This window comes from Saimiri boliviensis, chromosome 1, assembly GCF_048565385.1.
Source record: "Saimiri boliviensis isolate mSaiBol1 chromosome 1, mSaiBol1.pri, whole genome shotgun sequence".
Lineage (NCBI taxonomy): Eukaryota > Metazoa > Chordata > Mammalia > Primates > Cebidae > Saimiri > Saimiri boliviensis.
In genome coordinates, this window is record NC_133449.1 from 165362932 (window position 1) to 165386660 (window position 23729).

The 23729-nt window shown below is 45.4% G+C and overlaps 1 protein-coding gene across 1 annotated transcript in view; it reads right to left on the minus strand.

Moving 5' to 3' along the window:
- Positions 1–23729, minus strand: part of SPOCK1 (SPARC (osteonectin), cwcv and kazal like domains proteoglycan 1) — a 545496-nt gene that overhangs the window by 81115 nt on the left and 440652 nt on the right. The window contains exon 6 of the mRNA XM_039469576.2: positions 7191–7305. Coding sequence (XP_039325510.1) covers positions 7191–7305 — 115 coding nt within the window. The remainder of the gene's footprint in view (positions 1–7190; positions 7306–23729) is intronic.

The following is a 23729-nucleotide window of genomic DNA, read 5'->3' on the forward strand; positions in this document are numbered from 1 at the left end:
TGGTAAACTGGATAAATAAAATGTGGTACACATACACCATGGAATACTATGTAGCCATAAAAAGAGCAAGATCATGTCCTTTGCAGCAGCATGGATGGAGACGGAGGCCATTATCCTAAGCAAACAAATGCAAGAACAGAAAACTAAACACTGCATCATCTTACTTATAAGTAGGAGCTAAACACTGAGTACACAAAGAAGGGAACACCAGACACCAGGGCCTACCTGAGGGTTGAGTGTGGCAGGAGGGTAAGGATCAAAAATTTACCTATTGGGTACTATGCTTATTATCTGGAAGATGAAATAATCTGTACACCAAACCCTCACGATATGCAATTTGTCTACAGAACCAACCTGCACTTATATCCTTAAAACTAAAAGTTTAAAAAAAAGAATGTATGTTAATTTTGTAAATTAAAAAAAAAAATTAGGGCAAGAGAAGAGTGTTGTCCAGGCAAACAATCAAAGCCATTAATTTCTAGTGCAAACCTCTATCCCATTTGCTGAACTCTGGTTCCAACCCCAGCAACCCTTTGCCTCAGCGTATCCTTCTTTCTCTGTTCACCTTTAGCTTTCCCCACTTACTTGCTACCAAATAGACTTCAGAGGACCAGGAAAACCCGTGGTGCACTTTCTCAGAGTTGAACTCACAGAAAAGGAAGAATCTGAGATCAAAGCCAAAGTCAGCAGTTACCTCAGAGTCCTGACAAATGAGTTTTTCTTCTTTGATGCAGTTGCCAATTTAATTCTCAAGCATTTTTTGTAAGGTCATGACATTTAGAATAACAAGGCCCTAAAAATTAAATATTCCTTTACGTGCTTAATTTCTGACCTGAATGTAGTACTGAATGACAAGTAAATGAAGTTGAATAGGTACAGAAAGGTTAGCATAAACTGATTTTAAATTGCAAGTTTGCAAGCCCAAGGCTTTCACTCTCTTACACAATGGGCATTAAAGAAAAATGTTCTTTCCTGGATGCAAAGATAAATCTCCATTTTTCTAGGAGCCTCTGCAGCAGGATTCTTTCAGGAATTTTCCACTGAGACATTACAGCTAGTGGAACTCCTTATCCCATTCGCTTTTGCACCGCCTCCTCTTCCCTTACAGACACATTTTTCCAACTCCACTTGTGATAAGTAATGGAATTGGACAACCGTCTGTCAACCCGAGATGGTTTCCCCCAGAACCTAGCCCTCAGGTTGAAAGCACTGTTTGAGAAAAGAAAATCACTGTAGACTATTTTCCTACTGTTCTAAATAGCTCAGCTGGAGGGAAGTTATTTCCTGTTCAGCACGCCCTGTTGGAAAAACTTGCAGTCCTCTTTCCTCCCCTTCTGCACCGAACCTGCCCCCATCCTGCTCCTACCTCCCAGCTCATGTCAAGCCAGTATGGGGGTAACAGTTCCACAGCCTTCCCCATAATTTCTTAGGCTGGAGCCACATCCCTTCTAATCTAATCTGTGCCAACAGAAGAAAAGAAGGAGCTGTCCTTGGAGAGTGTTCTGTTCTGTTTCCTCTTCTAGAGACAGAGTGGAGGGGGCGGGTGGGAGAGCGTCTGTAGGATGCCATTCTAAACCTTGCTGGTTAGGGAGTGTGGTGATATTCTCTGCCTGATGGTTAATACTGTAAGATGTGGGCAAGCGACTTCAGACCCAGGAGACGTTAAATTTAACTCCCACCGTACAGATCTGCCATCATCTTTAGGCTAAAGATGCTGCTGACTGTGAATGAGGATGTACACACACGTGATAGGAAGAAACTCCGTAGACCTGGGGTCAGGTGAGCTGTCCACTGATAGCATGCAAGGGTCTTTTCTCAGTGGGGCCCCAGGGTTCTCTTCTGGTGAATGGGGATGGAATAAAGACCAAAGGTGGTCAAACTCTTCCCACAAATGTAATCTAAGGTGGTAAAGTATAGGAATGGCATCATTCTGAGGGAGGTCTGAGGCCCCATCCATCTGGCCTTCCCCTAGTCCCTATGGGGGAAAGCTGGGGCACCCTGGAGGAACAGAGAGGACCCTTCAACATGGTGTGACAGGGGATAAATGAGACCCTTCTTGATCCGAAATCCTACAACTCTGCCAAGCCTTCACCTCAGGGAAGAGGAAGCTCCAAATCCCTCCTCAGTTGAGGTGCAGGGAATGGGGCTGCTACATTCAGGCCAGAAGGAAGTGGCCTGTGTCCCCGAAACAGGAGAGGTGGGTCAATGAGGGCAGATGCTCAGGTTCAGAAGGGGTGGAATATGGGCTAGCTGAAAAATCTACCTTAAAGCCTCCACTTTTGAGACCTCTATTACCTCTTTAGATTTACAAGCATTCTAAAAAATAAAAAAGAAACAGCACCTCAGACTTTCCTTATGGTCTTCACTGAGGACTGAAGAAAAAGCATCAGCAATGCCCTGGAGCTGAAGAATTCAGGTCAGAGCTAAAAAATGACTTTGCTGACTGGGCTGACTGTTGGGTCCTAGAAAATACCAAGAGAAACTGGGAGAGAACTTTCCTGAAAAGACTCAGAAAAAATGCACAGAATCCCAGGCTCAACACATAGATTTCAATTTCATCTCCCTCTTTTTAACAATGCTTTCTTTTATTTATTTTTTGTTTTTGTTGATAACCACTGCTTCATACTCTGAGGTTGGACTGGCTTTATGGCAATGAGAGAAATAAGGCAATGCAGTCATCTACCCAATGTCAGGAGGTAATTTAGAGGTGTAGGAGGAAATACTCAGAAATTTTAAAGGATGGCTCCACCTTCCACCATCTCTTCAGGGGACACAACCAGGGAGAAATGTCAGATAAACAAAGAGAACAAAGAAATCAGCCACTTGGTTTTGCCTTCTGGAAAAAAAAAAATGCTTGTGAAACTTAAAGGTGAGAGAAGACGCTTCTGATTTGCCAGAGCTGGGTATGTTATAACTCAAAAGGCCAAAGGCTGCAAGAGGCAGAGAAGCAGAGCACACTAGGAGATGGGAAGACAGCGAGTTAGACCTGCCTCACACATCCTCCACGCTGACATCCAGCGCTGACCAACGCAGGGCAACAAGAAGTAAAGCTCTGAGGAGAAGATCATGCAGGTGAGGGGCGGATTCTGCTCTCCACACTTCTCCCCATCTGTTTCTCCCACAATTCTCTCCACAATTCTCCCCAGTTCTGGACCCTAGGCTGGAAAGAGGTGATTCTGAAAGCCAAGACAGGTAGAGAGACCCAGCAGTAAAAAGGACCTGTGTTTGCCTACCAGTTTGAATGCCAGTTTGAGGCAAGCCTCATAAAACTGGGCTCTGCATTGAGTAGAAATGGTTGCCAGGAAGCTCTAAAAGGAACCAGTGCATAGCTTGGTCTAACAGAACTGATCTGTAAAGAGAAGGCTTGAGATAGCAACCTCACCACAGTCTTTCTTGATGACAGAAAACTACAGAAGGTTCTCCTCAAGTTTTCTGTGTCCCTGAACAGGGCCAAGTAGAAACTGAGAGCACTAGTAAACCCGGAAGCGTCTAATAGAGAAGAAAGAGGATTCGCCGTGGCCTTAGTGGACGAGTGAGTATAGGTCTCTCGGTAGAGGCAGTGAGAAGGAACACCACTCGCCTAACTAAAGATGTTAAGAACTCCATCTAGGTGGATGGATCCCAAAGAAAGAGAAAACACTAGGAAATGCCTCCCACTAATACTGCAGCTCATAGGCTCTTAGCCCACCTCTACTTTCCAGAATTGAGATCCAGCCCTGCATTAATAGAATTGACCTGGAAGTGACTTTATAAATGTTTCACCTCAGATGAAATGAGGTTCAAAACAGAGGTAAGGCTGAAAATAAAATGTCAATACAACAGTGTGTGTGTGTGTGTGTGTGTGTGTGTGTGTGTGTGTGTGTGTGTTGCCACAGTTTTTACAAGCCTGCATTTCTAAGACCGTAAACTCTCCTTTCTGCAACAGGCACAGTAGTAAGACCGCTCCTCCCATGGTCCAGAGCCATAACCTGTCTCAGAGGCAGGGAATGCCTGTGGACAGCATGCCCACTGCCTGCAGCTTCTGGAAGGGGCTGCTGACAGGTAAGGGGAGGTGGACTGCATGCTCAGCTCTTCTTCCTCCTCCCTCTCTCCACACCCACAGCTGCCAACTGAAAGTTGCCTTTTATTTCACAACTGCTCTCCCCCTTGTACCCATGCCCTCCTCTTCATTTGAACTGCCACCACCTCAGGTCAGCCCTTGTTGTCTGTCACAAATTATTGTGAAAGCTTCACGGAAAGAGGTGTCAAATCAAAGGAAAAGGTCAGCCTTACCTTGCTCAATTTTGTCCAGGTAAAGCATTATTAACTTAAGTGTTTCATTACACAGAATGACTCTGGGAATTTATCAATGCCCTCACTGCCCCGAATGTGTTCTTATTCTGTAGGAAAACACTGATCAAATCCCTATTAGATAGTTTGGCCAGGCACAGTGGCTCGTGCCTGTAATCCCAGCACTTTGGGAGACTGAGGTGGGAGGACTGCTTGAGGCCAGGAGTTCGAGACCAGCTTGGGAAACATGGCAAAAACCCATCTCTACTAAAAATATAAAAATTAGCTGGGTGTGGTTGCATGTGCCTGTACTCCCAGCTATTAGGCTGAGGCAAGAGAATCGCTTGAACCCAGGAGGTGGAGGTTGCAGTGAGCCAAGATAGCAACACTGAACTCCAGCATAGGTGACAGAGCAAAACTTTGTCTCAAAAAATAAATCCATATTAGACAGTTAACTGTTGTACCCTAAAAGGTGATTATTCTCTCCTGCATTAAGAGACCGTTGGTACTGTCATCATTACTACCACCAACATGTAGCTTCTGCTTCCCCTCATGCTTACATGAAAACTCTACTGTAAGTCAGATCCTAGAAGTGAGGTCTTAACAATGAAGGACAGTCTTAGAACCTCATGGAAAGAATTGTACCAAGTTTGAACTATTGACACTTCAAGTAAGACTCATTGATGCAGACTTCCAAGGTGGTATTTCTTAGATAATTTCCAAATGGTGTTCATAAAAGCAAACTGTTGACCCAAGATCTGGAGGAGCAAAAATAATTATATTGGATTGAAGGAACTGATGAGGAAATAGAATTTTAGTTGTTTTATAATATTGTTGGTATTATTTTTAATGTTCTATTTTCTGATATGATAGAGTTCTGTTTTTCCCTGATCTCTCCCTCACCATTAATTTGGTAGGCTGTGCTTTTGTAAATGTTGTGAAATGAAACATTTTTAAATGGTAATCTTGTTCCCACTGACCTTTCAGAATTCAGGAACAACACTTTTTTGAGTCTCTTTACATTTAATGGCAATGGAGTTACTTGTACAGATTCAATAAGAATCTGTTCTCATTTTTACCTGTAAATAATAAAACGAATAGATGGCACAGTCAAGGCCGCACCTGGAGTGTCAGTCTTATCTGCTTACATACAAAGTCCATCATTAAGAAACAAGGGTTGATCTTTATTTGGAAAATCATGACGCCCACCCAGAAATCTGGATTGTTACCTTATAATGGCAGACTTGGAGACCATCTCTCTGAAGGAGAAATGGAGTCACCTCCATTTATAGATGCTACAGGCAAGACAGTGGCAATGTTTTTTTTTTTTTTTTTTTTTTGAGATAGAGTCTTGCTCTGTCGCCCAGGCTGGAGTACAGTGGTGCAGTCTCAGCTCACTGCAACCTCTACCTCCTGAGTTCAAGCAATTCTCCTGCGTCAGCCTCCTGAGTAGCTGGGATTACAGGCACCTGACACCATGCCCAGATAATTTTTGTATTTTTGGTAGACACGGGGTTTCGTCATGTTTGCCAGGCTAGTCTCAAACTTTTGACCTCCAGTTACCCACCTGCCTCGGTCTCCCAAAGTGCTGGGATTACAGGCATAAGCCACTACGCCTGGCTGTCCATGACTTTCTTAGTTTAGTTTCCTAGCCTCAGAATAAAAGAGCAAAAATAAAAACAATAGACAATATACCTGGAATAAGAGAGGCTTCTGAAATTTCCAAGGATTTTAAAGAGATCTCTAGACTGAAGTTGATTTTCTGGGCTTTGTAGTTGCTTAACACCACATGGCTTTAGATTTTCTGACCAGGCTACAAAGAAGCTTACCTATATTAGTTAACTTTTCTTACTGTATATATATCCAAATGAATCAGGCCTAAATGCAATGAGATTAGCTTTCTGGAAATCAAGAATAATCTTTGGAGATTATTTGTAATCACAGTGTTTCATGGTTTACAATGTCCTTCCACATCCTGACTTAAACCTCCCAAAGAGCCTTTAAACAAAATATTCCTGAAGTAACCATGATCACATTTAGATTTGAAATCTTCATCTATCTGCCCTGGAAAAGACAACATGGCTTTTAAAGAGGCAAATAAGCACTCATACCCCATTCATTCTGCTCCATTGCAAATCATTCCTAGATTTAGAAAACATAAGCATATGCATGAGCACACACAAACACACACACACACACACACACACACACACACACACACACACACACACACAGAAGCCAACTACAACGGAGAAAGCCCAATTCCACAGAAGGCAAATTCAAACACCTATCTTGAGTCTCACCAAGGAAGGCTCAAAAAGAGGCTGAGACCAGTGGGACAACATTACGTTCTCCATCATGAAAACATCCAAATGAGCCCAACCTTCCCTTCCCCTCTCGGCCGTGGAAGAGAAACAGCTACCCCTAGGGAGGTATTCTCTTTCATCTGTCCCCTGGCTCTGTGCTGCCTTACAAGTAGAATATATTAATAAAGAAATACTTTGGGGGAGAACTCTCTCCACTGTTGTGACATCTCTGCAGTCTCTGTTTTGATATTTGGCCTTGAGAAGTTCAAAGGATTTGAAATATGAGAGTTCAAGAAAGACCAAGATGTACCCTAGGGGAGGTCCTCGTCTTAGATGCTGAAAAACATGCGACTCCCACACCATAGCCAATATGACCTCTAAAAGAACCTAGTGGATATCTTGGTCTAACAGGATTATTCTTAAAGGCTCTTCTTCTTCCTTTTAATGGTAGTTGAAGGCAATCCAGTTTAGGGACCCTAAGTAAGCTGGAGCACTTACTTGTCATGTCTGCTCATTTCCCCAGTTTGTTCCTGGTGTCTGGGACAGAGCTCGGCCACATCAACCCGCCGTGACCCCTCATCCCCGCTCAGGGATTCTCTGGAGACCCCCACTCACCATTCTTTTCTGCCTTGTGCTTCGGTGGCTCAGGCTCCGGGAGACAGGGACAGGGTCCATCACAGAGGGTGGCAAGGCTTTTGCCAGTAGAACAAGCATGGAACTCCAATTTGCACTGCAAAAGAGAGACACAACAGGCCTTAAGAAGGCAGCAACAACAGACTCCCGACTTGGCCTCCTAAGAAACAGACAGTGCCCTTTGCACCACAAAAGCAAAGACAAAGCTGGGAGAGGTCCACCTCAGTTAGAGGTCTGAATTACAGAATACTGAATAAGAAATGGCCTTTTATATTTTTCCAAATGCAGAGGGTAACTTCTAAAAACACCGTGGAAGCCCTGGAAGACTTCCTTTAATGATGGCAAACTCTACGGTCACTATTTCTAAAATAAAATTATTCATATGAAACTTAACGTCTGTGGAGCCCTATCTGGTCCAGGAAGCCCCCTCCATTCACTCTGAGGCATCTTCTCCACACTCCTCCCATGGGGAGGCAGCATGATACCACTCCCGGTCCCTCTAAGCCTGCTCACATGCTCTTCCTGAGAAGGAAGAGTAACAATCCCTTTAGTAAGCCTGTATGGTAACCTGAGGCTCAGCCCTTTCCCCTTGGGAGCAAGGAGGAGTGAATGCTCTTGCTTCCATTGTCTAAAACCTAAGTTTACATGGGTCTTCCCCATCAGAGGATGCCTATGCTCTAACTAACTTGTGACTCCATGGAAATGTTTACCTAACTCTCAGATTCAATATTAGAAGCTCATAATCCACATCCTCTTGTCAACCCTTTATCAGTAGCAATGGTAATATTTTTTTTTTTCGAGACACATTTTCACTCTTGTTGCCCAGGCTGGAGTGCAATGGTGTCATCTCAGCTCACTGCAACCTCCACCTCCCGGGTTGAAGGGATTCTCCTGCCTCAGCCTCCCGATTAGCTGGGATTATAGGCGTGCACCACCACCCCCAGTTAATTTTGTATTTTTAGTAGAGATGGGGTTTATCCATGTTGGTCAGGCTGATCTTGAAATCCTGACCAAAGGTGATCCATCCACCTCAGCCTTCCAAAGTGCTGAGATTACGGGCATGAGCCACCGCGCCTGGCTATTTCAGTTATTTTCTGTCAGCTCTTTACTCAGTGAATTCTCAGAATACAGGCAGGAGAGAGGAATGTTATTAACAGGTACAAAAGACCACAACAATTAGCAGCATTTTTATTATCCCCATATATGGAAGAAGAAATTGAGACTCAGGCTAAATAACCTGCAAAAGCTCACAAAGCTCAGGGCTAAGCACTTAATGCATTCCAGAAAACTGTGTCTCTCATGTAGATGATGCTTGAGAATATAGACATCCCATACTGAACTGTGTGTGGCTAATTATGCGACTTTGCTATTGGCCTGGATCTGCGTTGTCTGAGAGTTTACTCCTTTTTTGTCTGTAAATTTCTCAAGATCAAGGCCAGTGTGTAATCGGTCCTCTGAAAAGACCCACGGGCCCAGGACCACATGCGTATCTGGTGGAGGTTCAAAGGAAGAAAGATAGGTGAAATTTAACGAGCACCCACTGTGCATGCAGCTCTTATCAGGTGCCATGGGGAATCTTTTAAATGAAAGAAAAGAGGAGATACAGTCCTTGCCCTTGGAAAACACAAATGCATACCTTTGAAAAAAGTCCACTAGCATTTGCAAAGCCACACACATGAGTGCAGATAAATACTGGCTTATTGTGAGAGGACAAGCTATTCAGTCCCTATACTGATTAGAAACGGAGGGAAAGAGTGTTTTAAACCTGGTTCTGAATGTACTGGATGTCACTCCTGTGTCACTCCAACGATCATCCATACAGTTGCTGGCTGTCCTTACAGGGAGAGAGCAACAGAGCCAACCTACAGAGTGCTGGCTTCCACCTGATACAAAACTCCCGCTTGTGCATATTTGTTAAGTGCCTAGTACGTGCCCAGCATGGCAGCAGTCATTGTGGGAGCTATAGAGAAAGCAGCCACGGCCCACGCCTCAAACATCAGCTGAGCTAATGAAGCAAAAAAGAGTGTGTCCTTGTAAAGCCATGTGGATGTGACGACGAGGTGAGGCAGGAAACAAGTCTAGGTAGGGATGGAGCAAAAACGAGGCCCACAGGTATGGGATGTGCCTAGAGAGAACATGTGGCCCGAAGGTGAGCCGAGCGGAACGCCGGAAGGCAGCAGGCAGGTCACTAGCACGAGGAGTTTCCTTTCACTCAGCACAGCCTGTGTGCACATGCCCATGGCTGGCCACAGCTGCCGTCACCAGCCTGCTGCCTTCTCCGCCTTGTCTGGGCTAGCTCTCTGGAACAATCCTCAGTTTCAGACTAGTGGTTCTCTGGCTTATTAACAGGATCCTTAAACCTCATTTGGGGGAAAAATATATTTTTATGTGTCCATTTATTTTATAAAGTCCAAATTATGACCTTTATTTATCACCAAGCCTTATCATGCTATTGCTGTTATTGCCTGACTATATCTGTGAAAGACTGTGAGACTCCTCACTCTCCACTCCATTCTCCTCTCTCTGAGAGAGGAATCCACACTCCTTCTCCAGGCCCCCTGTCTTGCAGCAACACCTACCTATAGGAGGGTCAACTTGCCTACCAGCTCTAGCCACATGCTCAGTCCGACCAGTGGTGGTTAGTAAGAGGGATGCAAGGCAGGTTTGAGCAGCCATGTCAAGAATCACTGGTTTCATCACCTCTCTCGTTGTTCTCTACCATGAAATGCACTAGATAAGGGCTGCTCCCTTCTGCCCAGGACCCAGAAGGCAGAGAACATGGAACAGAGCTGAAGTGTTCTGGGCAGAGCCACAGCTAACACACAATGTGAACACAGAAATATGGTGTATTTGTAATAAGCCAATGATGTTTGGGGATTATTTGTTATTACAGTATAACTTAGCAAAAGCTGACCAACAGAATGGCTTACTTCCTACTAGATCATGGAGGTCTTACCAACAAGAAAGGGTTTTAGTCACTGATGTATCCCTGGTATGATATGACATACACAGAGCCCTGGCATATAGTAGGTGTTCAATAAACAGCTGCTGAATGACAAAAACAGAAGGAAGGGAGGAACCATTCACTCTGCTGCTCTGGACCTCTGTTCCAGTCCCCAGGTGCTTATCAATCTGTCTGTGCAAGGAAGGATGTGCTGGAGCTCAGCACTCAACACCTTCATCCGGAAGCACCCTTCACCTGTGTCTACTCCGAGACCCCTCTGTGAGCTCCACATTCAGTATGCCGCCTCTCAGCCTCCCTGCTCACACCAGCCTATCACTGGAGTATGGACTCTGCGGGTGGACTTGCCATGACTGGGAACTCTCTGGACTGTAGTTCCTGAAACTCCACTTTCTCGGCTGGCCTGCAGCATCCCCGCTCCTGCCCAGCCCTGGTGGCCATCTCTGCAAGCAGCCCAGTCTCTTCCCTAACTACAGAAAGGCACCACCAGAGAAAACAGTACTTGCCTCTTATCTGCATCAGTGAAAATCCAAGTTCAAGGGTACAGATCTGTTTTTTACCTTTCAGGACAATATGTGGCATTTCAATGACGCTTAAAAGGCTATATAATTTCTTTTTTTTTTTTTTTTTCAAGAGACAGGGTCTCGCTCTGTCACCCCGCTAAACTGCAGTGGCATAATCATAGCTCACTGCAGTCTTGAACTCCTGGGCTCAAGCGATTCTCCTGCCTCAGCCTCATGAGTAGCTGGGACTACAGGCATGTACCAGCATGCTTATTTTTTTAAAAAAATATTTTGTAGAGATGGGGGGTCTCACTGTGTTGCCCAGGCTGGTCTCAAACTCCTGGCCTCAAGCCATTCTCCCACCCCAGCCTCCCCAAATGCTAGGATTACAGGCAAGAGCCACCATATCTAGCCATAATTCCATTTTGTATAGAGGTCAAAACAGACTATTTAGAGATACATATACATGTGGTAGAAGCTCCTTTAAATACTGGCGGGAGAGAGGACCACAAAGATAGGGTCACCTTCCCAGGGGAGGCAGCAGGATTGGCCAGACAGGAGCCCAAAGGAAGCATCATAAACATCAATAATGTTTTATTTTATAAAGTAAGCATTAGATTTTGAGGCTTTTGTTCTGTTACTAGGCTTGACAACTTTTATAAATAATATATACGTTTTTATGCATCAAAGACTTTATGATAAAATATAAAACAATGTGTATAGGCTTCTACGGATGTGACAACCAAGCTAGAACCGCACCTCCCAGAAGGCTCCATGAGCAAAACCAGCAAGCATGGGGAAAGCCCTCCAGGAAGGCTGCATAGTGTGAAGCTCCGCTCCTGAACCCACTGCCTCCCACAAATGTTCTCCTCCCACAACACTTCTCTAATTCTCACCCCTGAAGTCACCCTCCCATCACTTTCCCTCATCCTCCCTCCTCCCTCTCCCAGGCTCTTTCTAGGGAAGAACAGATACAGAAGCCAAAACCTGATCATCATTTCAGCTTTACATAGAGAAGTCTACGTAAAGACTAGAAATCTCTGCTGTTTAAGCCACCCAGTCTGTGGCACTTTGTTTCAGTAGCACTAACAAATTAATAGACTTTTCGTCCAGATTTTTTAAAAAAGAGATAGACTCTAAGGAATGAAGACACTTTGTCTTAGGTTTATAAAGCACAGCTCTTTGTGCCAAGATGGCTCAGCTCTGCTGGAAAGAAACACAACAAAAACTCTGAAACAGCAGCCTCGGGATATGAGCAGTTGGACCTAAAGGACTTGACCAAGTTGTATCAGTTGTGACGCATGCCCAGGAAAAGAGGAAATATTAAAAATTCAAACCTTTATATTGATTTTATGATGAAGCAGTCAAATAAATAATGAACTCTAGCTCTCTAAAGGAGAACAGTTGAGAAACTAGGAAATAAGGACTTTTAAACATTGTGCTAGAATCCATACTCATACAAACACAAAATATTAATATAAACACAAACCCCTGGGGATTCTAAATCCTTGACCTGCTAAAACAAAATGCCTGCCCTAATCACTGCAGACAGAAAAAGAAGCGAGAGCCAATGACTACATGAAAGGGCAGATACATTCAAAATGTTGACCTACTTAAAAATATGTGTGCTAGCAGATTTCCCAACCAATCTTCCCTTCTATTTTGCATAACACACTAATACATTGGTGGGAATGAGTGAATGTTTTCCTGCAAATGGCCAGTAAGTCTTTCTCTTCTGTGATTTGTAAAGCACAGCTAACAACCTCTTTCTGGTTCATTGCTCACACAGGTCTCAACTGAGTACACTTCTCCACCACACCACACTCTGCTTTGCCTCGCATGCTTTGGGTATTATTTTTAACATTTTATTCAAATTGCTTTCTCCACTGTATTTCGTCAACCTATCATCCACTTTTAAGCCAGACTGTTGACAGTTCACAGTTGACAATTTTGTTCACAGTTGATGAATTCTGATTTGTTTTTATTCACCCAAAATCATGTCACAGTAGGGGGGGTGGGGGCGGGAAGCAATCCTGAGGCTCTGCCGGCTTTAATAATTGGGTGTGAAGTGAGCGGCTGCCGACTGCACCAGTCGGATGCCACACATGCTGTCCCGGCTGATGGGAGAATAACCACCCATTTCTGCACGGGGCTTGAGTGGCTCAAAGGTCATCTGGAGGAAGCTATGCAGAGAAACAAGGGAAGGTCTCATTTAGAACCTTACCGAACATCCGTAAGTCTATGTGTTCCTTCCACATTCAACATGTTCACTGAGCACCTACTACGGGCCAGGCCCTGGTCTAGGTATAGAACCAATGGGACAAAGGCCTGTTTCCATGAAGTTCACATGGCAGGCATTGATAGGAGTCAGGGAATTAAACAAGGGAAAGAAAGAGACAGGGAATGATGTATTGTATGGTGTGATCAGTAAATCTTCTGGAAAGATGATGTCTGAGCAGAGAACAGAATAAAGTGAGGTATGCAGCTCTCTGCGGAAGGAGGGTCTGGGAAAAGGGAAGCACAGAGATCTGGGGTAGAAGATCCTGACTACACTTGAGAAACAGTGAGGAAGGTGGGCAGGGATGAGGAGAGTGGGAAGGACCATCTCAGCAGAACCGATGGTTGGCCCACGTGTGACCTAGGGCACAGTCTCACATTCATTCTCTCTCTCTCTCCCACCCCTCCCTGTGGTACATACACACACACACACACACACACACACACACACACACACACTTCAAGTTACAATTCCAAGTAAGTCAGAGCCTTAAACTTCTTTAAAACCAAGCTGCTAAAAATAAAGGAGGAAAATGCTTTTTTTTTTCCACAATAGAATACCAGCTACAAAATTTTTTTAAAAAGGCTGATGTTAGAAAACCACCATTTTGAAACTCCTCATGTAATAATTGTGTCAGGAAAGGACCATTTAATGTTTCCTAAAAGTTTTGAGTGAAAGTTATTTGAGAACAGAACATTCACAGTCTCAAAGTGTCTCCTTACAGAATCTTGTGTTATTATTATACAAAGAAGAAAATGTACACTTTCAACAAAATAAATGGCAGTCACCTCTTAACAAAGGAGTCCAAGCTAGTACCACTGCCAGTGGGACAGGCGGACATGTACCTTCTGATTTGCAATAAAAGGAAGTCCACAGTAGCAACTGTGAGACACTGTTATTAAAAATCTTTAACCCGAGTCTACGTATTAGGAAACAAACAAATCCCAAATTGAGGGCATTTTGTAAGATAACAGCCTGAACTCTAAAAACAAACAAAACAGACCTGGGGTGGGTGGATTATCATACTAATCATTCCTAATTAAAATAAATTAAAAATATGAAACAAATGAAATGAGTGGAAGTTCACCGAACCTTGACTAATAATTATTATACAAAACACATTATTATATAAACATTTTGGGAGGAATTTGTGTGATGTTAATGTGAACTATATGCGAAGTGCTATTATGGAATGTTCTCATAGGTGTAGTAACATGTACTAAGGTGGTTATATAAGAGAACACTCCTTTTCTTAGGAGTGAGGTGTCACAATGCTGCAAATCACCTCTAACTAGTCAAGGGGAAAGTGTGTATGTATACAGAGAAAGCAAGAGTACACAAATGTGGCAAAATGCTAACAACTGTCAAATCCTTTTTTTTTTTCTTTTTAATGAGACTGAGTTTCACTATTTTTGCCCAGACTGGAGTACAGTGATGTGATTTCAGCTCACTGCAACCTCTGCCTCCTGGGTTCAAGCGATTCTCTTGTCTCAGCCTCCCAAGTAGCTGGGATTACAGCCGCCTGCCACCACGCCCGGCTAATTTTTGTATTTTTAGTAGAGATGGGATTTCACTATGTTGGCCAGGCTGGTCTTGAACTCCTGACCTCAATGGATCTGCCTGCCTCGGCCTCCCAAAGTGTTGGGATTAGAGGTGTGAGCCACTGCAACAACTGTCAAACCTTAATGATGGGTATACAGCATTCAGTGCATTATACTTTAAATGCTCTGTACACTGAATAATTATTAAACTAATAGCCAGGGAAATAAAATTTAACTTGCTTTGCCCTGTGGTGCTAAGAAAACCCTTCCCAGAAACTACTCCTCTTTTCCCTCCCTAAACTCCTCCCTCCCCAGTGGCTTGCCACTCTCAGCTGTTGCAATTACTGTCCCTCCTGCAGCTGCTCCCTAGAGCAGGCGTCCCCAAACTTTTTACACAGAAGGCCAGTTCATTGTCCCTCAGACCATTGGAGGGCCGCCACATACTGTGCTCCTCTCACTGACCACCAATGAAAGAGGTGCCCCTTCCTGAAGTGCGGCGGGGGGCCAGATAAATGGCCTCAGGGGGCCACATGCGGCCAGTGGGCCGTAGTTTGGGGATACCTGCCCTAGAGGGTGGCTCTCAGGGAAGGGACTGGCTTACACCTGGTAAAGCGCTGACCTTCAGTAAGGATCTGTTAAGGGGACAAGTGACTGAGGTTTTCCTGGAGCACAAAATGCTCTTAATTTATATCAGCAATTAGCTTTGCTCATTTTCTCACCTTCTTTATCTTGTCAGTGATTTAGCAAACCCTTTTCCAGTGAGCGAGAAGGTTTCAGTCCAGTTCATGTACAGATTGTCACAGGCTTGGTTTTAGAGGCAAGGCTGAATAAAGATTCTCTAAACTGTGTAACAAAACCAGTGAGGAGTCTTGCCGTCTTCCAGGCAATGCATCCCAGAGTGACCTGCACCTTGATGAGGAGCACAGCCCTGCCCTGCATGCGCAGGCCACCCCAACCCCCACCCGCAGGCTCCTGGACCCTGCTTTAAGCTTCCCAACTGTACACAAGGGGAGCTGCCTGGGCTCACCTTCACTGTTCTCACTTCTGGGCCTTTTCCCTGTTATCTCCTCTACGTGGGATTTTCTGAGGACTGGACACTCTTCCAATTTTTCACATTTCTGCAGGATTTGTTACTCATCTGGGATTTTAGAGAATAGTGCAGATAAGGAAGGACTTGGAGATCCTGAGCCCGTCATCCTCTCAAGGAGATGGCCGATCCCCTGGATGGAGGACAGCCTGGTGTACGTCAGAGAGGTGGGACCATGCACAGCCTCGCCAGGCAAGGCCTGGATGCAGCAGAGAGCCCAAATCCAAGCGGCTCTCAGTGAAGGCACACAGTGGAGGGCCAGCTGCGGCCCTCCCCTCTTCCATGCGGCCTCCAGGGTCCTTCCTCCAGGAAAGCTTCTTTGAGGCTCCTGCCTCCATGCCCCAGGACAATTCTCCCATTGCACTCACCACACTGGACAGTGCTTATCTGTTTACATATCTACTTCTTGAAGGAAATAGGTGTCTTTGCCTAGATCCTAGCATATCACAAGTACAGATGCTCCTAAGTTACTATGGGATTACGCCTCAATAAACCCATTTTAGGTGAAAATATCAGAAATCGGAAGTGCATTTAATACGTCTAACTTACCAAACATCATAGCTTAGCCTAGCCTACCTTCAGTGTACTCAGAACACTCACATTAGCCTACACTGGGGCAAAATTATCTAACATAGAGCCTACTTAATAATGAAAGAGAGAGTATCTTATGTAATTTACTGAATACTGCACTGAAAGTAAAAAACAGAATGGTTGACGGGTAGCCAAAGCAGTGTTTCTACTGAATTCGTATCTCCATCGCACCACCCTAAAGTCATAAGGTCTTCAGCTGAGCCACTGTAAGTCAGGGACCATCTGTGTTTAATACACTTTTTGTTTATTTATGGGATATGCCTTATGTAACCCTGTGTGAGGGCAGGTGTTAATATATTTGTTCTGTAGATTAAGAAACTGAAACTAGAGAAAGCAAATGACTGCCTCAGGGACACAAGGCCTGTAAGCAGCAGATTTAATTTTTAATCTAACACTTTCTCTTCTGCCTAGTCCAGTGCTATGTGTAATGACTCACAGTCTTCTCCAACAATGAGGGGTTTGGCAAAGCATTTACAGGCATCCTAAGGGCACAGAGAGGAGAGGGAAATTACGCCAGAGCTAGGGAAAGGGAGAGAGGATGGGAGGTGCCCTGTTGGAGGCTGTGTGGTGCTGACCTGCAGGGAAGAAACAGAGCCGGCCAAATGGAAGCCTTGCTTGTCAACTGTGACTTATCCCTAGTGATAGTGATGTTATTCAAAGCCGCTGTAACATGTTGCAATTAGCTGAGCCAACTTACAGAAGTGAAGCTGATCAGCTCACAGACCTGAATCAGGTAATGTGTGGCTACCTTCTGTGTTCCAGAAGCTGACAGCACCCAGACTTAGCCTCTCCTGGAGGTGGAAGAGCCTGCAGCTATTCCTCGCTAACAGATTAACTGTCAAGTGTGATCATCAGAGCTCTCCCAGCAGTCCAGAGTGGCCCAGCCAGGGCCTGAGAAGACAGTTCTGTTCATAGGATCAGGCCTGTGAACTTGACTCCTACCTGATGCAAGCTCCTTCGAAGAGCTGTTCAAGCTCATACACCCCAGGGCCACATATAAGCTGTGCCTCAAAAGTGAACAGGAAGAGCTGCTGAAATTAATTTCATCATCTTCCCAGAAACTCTAGAAAGTGAAGGACTATCACTTCCATTTTACAGATGAGAAGGAAAGAAGTAAAAAAGGAAGAGACACAAATAAGAATGAAAGGAGAGAGCAAGAGAAAAAAGCTGTCGAGGAGGCATGGCAGAGGAGGGGAGGGAAGAAATTCAAGGAAGAGAGCAAGGGAGATGTTTCAACTACGGAAAAAAGCACAAAACACCCCAGAGAGACTGGGGAGGTGCAAGAGGCAGTGTGGGAGCAGAGGCTTCATTCACATGTCTCTCGCCATCCTGGATATGTGGGCTCAGGCAGCGCTAGGAGAGAGGAAGAGGATGTTCTGAGGTGCTAGCACCTGCTTAAAATTGTCTCTGCTGCTATAAACACCCTTGAGATTCCTGCCTCTCCAGCTGTTCTGGTTTCCTCAGAGGGGACCCAGCACACAGTAAGTACCCTCCATGCTGCCTGTTCCCCACTGGCTGGGGCAGTTGACTCCACAGTCAGAATTCACCAGAGGTGGGGGCAAGTTGAGGTGGCACCCGATTCTATCTTGACTCATGCCTCTCCAGCTGTGATGGTGGGTAGAGAGAAGCTCTCTGCCCAGGACCTCTCATTGCAACCTAGTAGGGAATTTGACGCACAGGGTGCCACTGCTTTCTGGGGTTAAAACAGGCGACTTTACATCACCTGTCCAAATCTTCATTTCCTTCTCACTAAAGATAAGCCCTACTTCCCGCAGCCCTCCCGGGAGAAGAAAGGATAGCTAGTGATCCCTAGATCTCCAGTGCCTGGCAGCATTCCCGGCACACGGTAGACAATGAATCTTTGCTGCTTCTTCCATCCCCCAAACCCCACATTCATTCTTCTCTTCCTCCAATAGTGTCTCCACACCGGAGTGATCTTTGTAAAATGCAAATGTGTTTGTGGCACCCCAACCCAGCTTACAGCCATTCCTTGTATCCTGCTATCCTCAGACAAAAAGATTTTTAGCCCCACAGAAAAGGTCCCAAGAGATCTGTACCCCACATCTCTCTCCACCCACAGCCCTTATGTCTCTCCGAACACATGCTTACTCTGACCCAGCTTGCAGACTATGCTCACTTCCCCACCTTGGTCTCCTCTGCCATGTCCCTCAAGGCTTCCTCTTGGATGCTTTGCTTTGATTACAGCTCCCCGGGGAACCTGCAGTAGGCATCCCTAGGTACTTCCAGCACCTGCCCACCTCTAACACTCTGATCTCTTGCCCTGTACTTCAATGACAGCTTTCTTGTCTGTGTCTCTTATGAGCTCCATGAAGACTAGGTTTGAACTCAGCCCCAATGCCTAGAAAATAATCTGAAAAAGAGTATGTACTAAATAAATGTTGGACAGCTACACAGATGCATGGGCAGGAGGAGGGAGGAACAGCCCCACCCATCTAACCACCTACTGAGCAATCGACACAGCTCTGTTGTCATCTCCAATGCACTTGCCCAAATTAGGTCCTCTCTCACTATCCAACTCCAGGCTTCGATACTCCTTGGCTCCATGAATAGCATCCAGACGGTCACCGTTAGACAGATACAAAGCCTTAACTGTCGCTCCTACCATCCCTTCTGATTCTCCCCACTTACCGGAATGTCCTACCAAATATTCCAAACTAACATTTTCCTCTCAAGCCCTGATCAAAACTCAAGTCCTCCCTTTTGAGGCCGATCACCATCTGGTACTGATCCTGCTTCTTCAACCACGCTGCCCTGACTCTTCAACAGGCAGCGATCCTTCAACAGCTGTCCTCTCCCACCCCCCGGTCCCTGCTTCACTCTGATGTTGCCCTCATCCGAATATCTCCTTCTTTTCCCATCCCAAACCTTCTCCACCCATGCGTGTCCTCTTCCGGACACTTCCCTGACCACTCCTCCTCCTGTAGGCTCATGCCCTCGGCTCCAGTCACATTTCCAGCTCACCCCACTCAACCACGCACAGCCCCATGCCTGCTCCTCTGGTTTCCTCTTGCCCTCTAATATTTTCTTCCCAATTATAATCTAGCTGCTAGACCTCAGGATATTTGTGTCATCTGTCTATGTATTCATCATAGTACAGATACGAACACTAAGTATATTTCTGTCCTTCACAGTGCTGGTAGAAATGGCTTCTAAGTCTTCATAATGTATATAAAATGTAATATAACTAACCACGAACCTGGCATTGTGCTAAAATTTTTACATATATTTTCTCCTTTAATTTTCACCCCGGCCCCTATATGATAAAAATAACCATCTTACACATGAAGAACATGTATAAAAATGATAGTAACATCCAACTTACACATCTGAGGCTCAGATGTGGTTTGACCAGTGAAAGCCAGCTCTAAGTTGCGAAGCCTGAATCCAAATCCAGGCTATCTGACCCTAAAGTCCGTGCTCTTAATTAAATCTTAAGTCTCAAGTCACAATGTTTTCTGAATTTTACTCACGTCAACATGTTTTCACAGTGTTTGAGGCTGTGCTGACCATGGTCTTCCCTGTCAGCTGATGGTGCCAGCAGGAACCATTAACTTCCAAACAAACCAAGCCGAGTCACACAAATGGTAGGGAATTCTCTGAGAACTGTACCAAAGTGGGGCACACTCAGAGTTACAGTGTCCCTCCCAGATGTCTCTACAGGACCCCTGCCATGATCTCACTGAAACAAGGGCTTCACCAGGGTGGAGAACTTGGTCTTTTCATTCCCAGATGCACCCCAGGCACCCAGAACACAGCCAGCACACAGTAGGTGTCCTTTAATTATTTCTTGAATAAATGAATGAATGAATGAGATAGAAAGCAAGCCCCACAAAGCCCTGCCAGACCTCCGACCAAAGAAGGAACAAATTTCTTGACGAAATGAGGGAAGAAAACTACAAATAGTGTACGTAGCTCTACCAGAGAGAGCACTTCACAGCCACCGGAAGGCACAGGTGAGATGACCACGTCACTCATGAAAAGGAAGGTCGAAGCGAACAGAGGTCTACATCAGATCTTTAACTGCTACAAAGCAGCCCAGTAATGGCCTCTTTTGTAACTTCAAACCTATTTTACTGGTTCTGAACTCCCAAGGATGCAGGCTTCATAAGTACTTTGTCATTCAGAGCTCAGACAACGGTGAGGCCAGCTACTCTGTTCTGATCACACAGCAGGGGGGCTGCGTCTCCTGTCCACAGGCATCTATGCAGATCAGCCTTCTGAGGGGCATCCCTGGCCTGGGGTCTGTGCTCTTCACACTATCTGCATTTCTTTGTCGTAACTAACACACTATAGAGGGCAGGCCCCTGAGCCTTAGTTTCTGAAGCAGTGACCTCTCTTAGAGTCTCTGCATAAAAACACCTCTCCTCGCTTACCTACAGAGACTTCACAGATAAGGGAGAAGAAATACAGTTGGAGACACAGTAACAGCAGATTTTTAAAGTGACAGAGAGGCAATACTCCATCCCTAGTTGCCCCCAGTGCACTCTGAAAATGGAAAACCAGATACTAGCTAAGCACATCCACCAATTTCTGTCCAAAGCTGACACTTCCCAAGGTAAACAAAAGCCATTAAAATCTCACCTTGGGCAGACATCAGATACCCATCACCAGCCATTCAGCCTGCTTTACTGCTGCACTTCAGCCCAATTTCTTCCTCTCTCCCCTCTTACTTGCTCTAGAAAATACACCCCAAATATCTTTCTGAATAAAGCCTGCATATGTCCACAAGGGCCAACAGAAACGAAACCACACATAAAGGTGACCAAAAACGGCAAAGCAGACTTCTGACCAAATGCAACAAGATTAAAGTGATATTTTTAAAATGAAACAGTAACTTAAACTTAAACTGCCGGATTTTACTGCTTAGAGCTGAAAGACGCTGTAGTGCTGAACGAAAAAGCCATATAACTCAAAGAGGATTTTCTTTGCTTGGCATCACCTCTGTGAAAAATACGTTTAAGTAATAAAATGCCCTTGCAAGAGTTGATTCTCTGATGATGGGGGTAAGGTGTGAAAATGGTTGAGGGCTGGACAGACTGTCATTTTTCCTTTCTTTTGATTGCACAGTTTTTCTGGAACATGTCTGATCTCATTTCTCCCAGAGCCTGATAAAAGCAGAACTGAATAGGTCAGGTGCCGCACCAGTCATCAGCCCTGATGACTGCCAGGCAAGTTGTGTGCTGATGACTCTCGCCACTTGCTCCATGGGCAGTAATGGCCAAGTCACGTGGTTCATGCCGAACCCACTCGCCTTTTGTATTCACTTTTGAGGCCAGAACTATAGCCCCAATGATCCTGAGATGGCCGTGATTTGAGCAGGCAAACTCACAAGGCTGGTTGGGATGCAGACATCTGATGTGGGAAGGCAACTATCTGGGTAACTTCTTAGTGTACACAGAAAGAAGCAGATCCAGAGCCAGGAGGCCAGCCCATGGGGACAAAGGGAGGAGAGACATGCCAGCTACTTGCAACAAGCTACTGGGATAAGATGCCATGAGCCTAACCAGGTGGGTAGGGATGCTTATGGAGAAAGATCCATGGAGAAGCAACTGGCATGGGTGCAGACAGGAGGGATGAGAATTAAAACCCCGTGACACAGGGGCAGGCAGTCAGAGACAAGACACCTATGGAAGTCCCTGTGAGGATTTCAGGGAATGGTGACACTGGATGAGGACGCATGACAAGCATCCAGGTTTTTAGGAAATGAGATGCAAGAGAAGCAGCTGGCACAGCTTTTGCGGGTCAATCAGCCTTAGATTTCCATCCTGGCTGCGTGCTTGGGCATGGAACAGAGCCAGGAAGGCCCCAGAGTCTGAGCCGGGCCTCAGTCTACAGAGGCCTAAGCAAAGTGGGGCAGCTTCAAAGACCCAAGAGCTCATTACATATTCAGTCCTCAGCTCCAAGCTTTGCACTAGCCTTCTCTTCCCCTGATTTCAAAGTTAGAAAGTTCAAACTAGCCTCCTCCCACCCCTACCAAGTTTCCACTTGCATATTTTGATGTCAGTCTGAATCCTGTGTTAATCAGGCCAAAATTCATTAATGAAGGCCTACTGTGATCTCCAGGAAGCTAGCTGCTCTCCTTCTAACATGATCTGTGTTTCATACAGCTGAGTCGTTTCTCAAACACTCTAATACCAAGCTCTGGGGCGGGGGGAGGGACTTCATGGACAAAATAGAACAGCTCCTGTCTCTTGGTGTCCATTGCAAGATGTGCGCTCCCGTTTCAGGGAATTCCGCACTGCAAAGTAATAACGAGCACTCACGTTGTGGCACCCTCACCATGTCATTGCCACAGATAATTAAGCTCATCAATTATCTCCTTTCCTTTGCTTAAGATGATGTCACTGTGAGCTTACAGGGAAGCCAATACATCAGCTACTCAAATCCTCAGGAGCTGACTTCCCAGAGCAGCAGAGTAGTGAAAACAGAGGCTCTAAACAAACTAACCTGGGTTCGAATCCTCCCTGGCTCCAGCCTTACGTGCTCTGAGAAACTTACAAAACCCTCCTGTGCCTTAGCTTTCTGATCTGTGAAATGGGGGAAACCATGGTGCCTCCCTCAATGGGCAATGACACTGCATTTATTCAGCTGATATTCGTTGAGCACCTATTATGGGCCAGGCAGTGCTCTGGTTGCTAGGGATACAATGGTGAATAAAACAGGCAAGGCCGTTGTCAGCTTGGTGCTTACATTCTAGAGAGGTATTTGGAAAAAAAAAAAATTAATGTGTATGAAGTATTTGGCACAATGCCAGACACAGAGTACTTTCTCTGTGAGAGCTGGAGATCACAGGTTACATTTGGAACACACATCTCCCCACTACCAAGCCTATGGAGGGAATGGGCATTCTTAAAGCCCTGACCTTGGGGAATTTTGCCAGGCTTCTATCCCTCCAGTGTGGCGGAGTCAGCTATAATGCAGTAAGAATCCTACCGGGCTCTGGAGCAAGGCAATATCATCAGAGGAAAGAATTTGGAGGCAGAAAAACCTGGTCTCAAATCCCAGCTCTTGCTTGCCTGTAAGTGACCTTGAGTCTGTCACTTACGACTTTGAGGCTTAGTTTTTATAACTGTAAAATGGGGATAATAATAGCACCTGCTTCTTTGTGTTACAAGGATTAGCCAGGATCATGATGAGAGTTGAGCTCAGTGCCTGGCACAGGGTAAGTGCTCATCCCCCTCTGCCAGCCCTACCTCCACCCCATGGAGACTCAGGAAGCTACAGCTATTATGGTGCCTCCATCCCACTTCTGAAATTGTGCCCAGAGAACCTAAGTCATTTCACTTGTTGCCCACAGCGATTCAGTAAATTCCATCCCCACAAGCTGGCCCTGCCTCCTTCTGCTTGCTAAGGGTAGCGCTGAGCAGCAGCACACACTCAGAGCTGCAGAGTGGTGCGGGCATCACAAGTCCAGAGCAGTGCACTGCCCATAACTTCCTGTTCAACCTGGAGCCATGCCATGGATAACACCTTTCTTCTCCCCTGCCAGACTAAGCTCCGGGAGGGCAGAGACTTGAGCACCAGTACCAGCCAGGGGC